Here is a 5,000-nt window from a genome sequence, read left to right on the forward strand (position 1 = left end):
ACCCTACACCACACACCCTTACACCCTACACCCTAAATCAGCCACCCTACACCACACACCCTTACACCCTACACCCTAAAACAGCCACCCTACACCACACACCCTTACACCCTACACCCTAAAACCTTAAACAGGGTGTACATGGTTGTTGAATCTCATCTTGTGGCTCATATTAAATTCCCTAAACAGTTTCTAGATGTCTGCAGCATCACATTATCACTACACCCTTAATTTTATAGCTTATGGTGATCCCACTAAACCCTACACGCTTATGGAGAAAGCCAGTATCTCACTGCAAGGCCCTTAATCCCTATGCACTACACCCTAATCCCTGATGGTGGAGCCTGTAACATCAATTACCAATTGCCCCACACACTACACACTAAACCTCACACTCTGAACCCTAAAGTGCCACCTTTAAGGATTTTATTGCTGTATGTTTTTTTAGTTCTTCATGTTAGTATCTGTGACTAATGATATATGATAATGATATATTACATTAGATGTTCTTCGATCCTAGTCATAAACAAATGACATAAACAAATTAGTTGTTGAAAGCGTCATGACGATGACCAGAATAAAGTGTTTACTGATGATGAAGTCACACAGATAACTAGGACATTATATACAGACAGCTTTATACAGTGAGCTTCATATCACACATCTGTATTAGTGAACACATCTGTATTAAAGAATGCACACACACACACACACACACACACACGCACACACACACACCCACACACGCATGCATGCACGCACACACACACACACACACACACACACACACACACACACACACACACACACACACACACACACACACACACACACACACGCACGCACACACACACACACACACACACACACACACACACACACACACACACACACACACACACATAACACGTCCTCACGTCATTTCAGACCACACATGATAAAACTGATCTGGTTCTGATCAGTGAGTTCATCTTCTGCAGCGGTGTCTAATCCAGGGATGTCCGATCTCACCCAGAATGGGCCAATATGGTGGAATGTTTTCATTCCAATGGAGCAAAAGCCACAGGAGTGTGGCTCCTGACTTCACATGAGAGATTAGACATGAGAGATTAGACATGAGAGATCGGACATCCCTGGTCTAATCTCATCACTCAGCTCTGTAATCTCACACTACACTTTCTGTGTAGAACAAGATTGGAATTAACTCTGTAATTAAATCTGAGATCATTTATCCTTTATAGTTTATTGCAGGTGTGTGTTAGTGCTTTAGTGCTCTTCAGTATTATTACTCACACTAGACTTTAGTATTTATTATTATTATTATCTTTTACACTCTGGGGTGGTTTAATGTATCAGCTCTGCATTTATTCTTTGTGTTAACACACACACACACACACACACACACACACACACACACACACACACACACACACACACACACACACACACACACACACACACACAGCAGCCTTGTTCTGGTCCTGAGGTTTGAATATTAAAGTGGGAAAATGAATGTAATTAAATTATGTAAAACATTTATATACATGACTAATTAAATATAATTGAATTAATATAAAGAATCACATCCAGATTTTTGCTGAGGGATGAAAATGGGCGTGGCTTAGGTCACGTACTCTCATCTTTATCTTTGGCTAACGTTAAGTAAACTGTTTTATTGTCCAGTCATTATTATTACTCTTAATTACTCATATTACATCTCTATCTCATCATTCACCGTGTGTCCTGATTGGTAGACTAAAAGCTGTCTCTGAAGAAAAAGGGGTGGAGCTTATGTTGCATTTGATTAACTGCAAACCCTTTATATGTGACATCACCACTAGTCTCAATAGTCTGAAGCTTAATTTGTATTACATAATGTTAGTAACCCTAAGATGGCTAACAGGCTAGCTAATGTTAGATAAACCATCGTGCTCATAGCTGCTCAAATGAAACCTAAGCTCCGCCCACTCTTTTTTACAGGAACTCGGAACTATGGAAAAGCAGGATGTGTTAAAGATAATTATAGAGATCAACTCTCTGTGTGTGTGTGTGTGTGTGTGTGTGTGTGTGTGTGTGTGTGTGTGTGTGTGTGTGTGTGTGTGTGTCTAGGTAGTGCAACCTTAAAGGGTAATGTGTGTATTTGAGGGCAACAGTTCTAGACAACAACAAAAAAGAATTCTATCTCTCTTTCTCTCTCTAAAACAAAGGCAATAATTCACACGAAATCATAAACTATCTACGCAAAAATATTTACAAACTCTGAAGATTAGATTTATGAAAAATAAAACAAGAAGAAGGAAAAGATTCAAGTTTCTGTGCAGGATTTTAAAAAAAAGTCTCTGCCTGAACTGTGCATCATTTCTCTTCTAGAATTTCACTCACAGTCTCTCTCTCTCTCTCTCTCTCTCTCTCTCTCTCTCTCACACACACACACACACACACACACACACACACACACACACACACACACACACACACACACACACACACACACACCCTCTCACCAAACCATGCACAGTTCCAAGCCTCTCATTATGGCACTTTTGCATTGTTCTGCATCGTTAAACTAAGATGTATGAAAAGGTCAGAAGGGGTTAAATCTCAGACTCGCGGCGATAAGACCTTTGCTCGAGGCTCCGAGACATCTGTTCAAAGTCTTGATGCTCTCTCTTGCTGCAGTCCTCCTCATCTTCCTCATCACGGTTGAGCAGAGCCAGCTCATTCTCATAGCAGAATGTGGAGGCATTGTCAGCAGCAGATACACACTTGCTCTCAAGCATGTCTTTAGCGCTGCAGCGTGGCGTAGATGGAACCTCGTAGGTCTTGTGGAAGTGTGAGTAGTCCACTTTGTACTCGTTCTTCTCCTCAAAAAGCACTGGCTCAAACCGGTGGCCCCACAGGATCTCGCTTGCCAAGTATGAGCTACGAGCCTGTGCTGTCATGGCCGTGGCCTCCACCATCCCCTCGAGGATCACCACGATCTCAAAGTCTGCTGTCTCCAGATCCCTCTTGCTGATTCCGTACAGCGGACTCTCCTCATCAATCTCGTGCAAAATGGTGATCGGTGAGACTAAAAAGATCCGATCGAGTCCTTGATCGAAGCCAACGTTAATATCCAGCTGGTCTAGCGGGATGTACTCGCCCTCAGCAGTCACACGCGGTTTGATTAGCAACGCTCGGACATGAGCTTCAACGATGTGGCTCCTACGAAGGTTCCCGACACGCCACATGAGGCAGAGTTTACTATCCCTCATGGCGATGACAGCGTTTTTGGAGAACAGAAGTGTCTGAGTACGTTTTTTGGGCCGCGCCATTTTTGCCATGATGGCGCCAATCATGAAGCACTCAATAATACTGCCCACAATGGACTGGAAGACTACAAGGAAGATGGCGACCGGACACTCCTCTGTCACACAGCGGAAACCGTAACCGATGGTCGTCTGTGTCTCGATAGAGAACAGAAATGCTGCCAAGAAGCCGTTTACGTGCAGGACGCAAGGTGTGAAACTGTCGTCCCCTGCAGGGTTGTCCAGGTCACCATGGAGCAGTGCGATTACCCAGAACGCCAAACCAAACACTAGCCAGGACACTACAAACACAAGTGTGAACACGAACAACATGTAGCGCCAGCGGATGTCCACACAGGTGGTGAAGATGTCGGCCAGGTAGCGCTGAGATTTCTGCTCCATGTTGGTGAAGTGGACGTTGCACTGTCCGTTCTTCTTCACGAAGCGGTTACGGCATTTCCTGCGCGTGTGGACCTTTCCGTTCCCGTTGCCATAGCCGTTCACGCTGCTGCAGCCGTGGATGGTGGTCAGGCGCAGCGCGTCCTCCTCCGACGACACGATGCTGTATCGGCTCATGCGGCTCACACTCATCGTTTATCTGTCTGTTTTTTACTTTCTCTTCCGTAAGATGTACAAACAGTACCGAATAAGTATTCCCCCCTTCACTGACTCCCCCTTCCTGTGGCAGTGGTTCAGTCCTGGGGTGTCAGTGGAGGGGTTAAAGCAGACAGGTTTGGAGCAGCTCCAGGAATAGTGATGGGGAAAATCCAGAAGCCTGGAGGAAAAGATGATAAACAAACTTAACACGTGAGTGTACGTAAATCAGCCACACAGTTTACACTATCATACAAAATAAAAGTCATCTCAGACAATGAAGAAGACAAGCTATGGAGATAAAGACTGACAGGTGATAAGGACAGATGATCTGTCTGAGACATTTGGGTAAATAAACTGAATTTTTACATTTGTAACATGAATACATGTTGAATACTGTTTGAAGACACGCCCCCAATTACACACCCCAACTGAGACCCCCCCCAAATGACGTAGCCCTAAAAGACACACCCCATCTGATACACCCCAAATGACATGACACCAAATGACACGCCCCTAAATGACATAGCCCTGACAGACAAACTCCAAATGACGCACCCCCAAATGACATAGCCATTAAAGACACACCCCCAGCTGATACACCCCAAATGACACACCCCCAAATGACATAGCCATTAAAGACACCCCCAAATGACACACCCCTAAATGACATAGCCATTAAAGACACCCCCAACTGACACACCCCAAATGATGCACCCCCAAATGACATAGCCATTAAAGACACACCCCCAACTGACACACCCGAAATGACGCTCCCCCAAATGACATAGCCATTAAAGACACACCCCCAAATGACACACCCCAAATGACGCACCCACCCCCAAATTACTTGGCCCTTTACAGTCCCACCCCAAACTGACACACCCCAAATGACGCACCCCCAAATGACATGGCCCTAACAGTCCCACCCCAAACTGACACACCCCAAAGAAACCCCACTTTCTTCTTGTACTGAGTATTTTACTTTCATGTGTGAATGTCCTGAAAACACCTTTAGGGCAGTTATGGATGGCTCCACCCTTTAGGCCCCACCTACTACACCTGGAAAGTGGAGTGAAGCTGAAGGTTGTAGCAGTAAGCTATCAGTGTGTCTACAAT

The 5,000-nt window shown here is 44.8% G+C and overlaps 1 protein-coding gene across 1 annotated transcript in view; it reads right to left on the reverse strand.

The window, feature by feature from the left end:
* Positions 1 to 1,378: 1,378 nt before the first annotated feature.
* kcnj12a (potassium inwardly rectifying channel subfamily J member 12a) overlaps positions 1,379 to 5,000 on the reverse strand; it is a 14,229-nt gene continuing 10,607 nt past the window's right edge. Inside the window, exon 2 of the mRNA XM_047810681.1 lies at positions 1,379 to 4,062. Coding sequence (XP_047666637.1) covers positions 2,595 to 3,878 — 1,284 coding nt within the window. The 5' untranslated portion in view covers positions 3,879 to 4,062 and the 3' untranslated portion in view covers positions 1,379 to 2,594. The remainder of the gene's footprint in view (positions 4,063 to 5,000) is intronic.

This window comes from Tachysurus fulvidraco, chromosome 3 (genome assembly GCF_022655615.1).
Source record: "Tachysurus fulvidraco isolate hzauxx_2018 chromosome 3, HZAU_PFXX_2.0, whole genome shotgun sequence".
Lineage (NCBI taxonomy): Eukaryota > Metazoa > Chordata > Actinopteri > Siluriformes > Bagridae > Tachysurus > Tachysurus fulvidraco.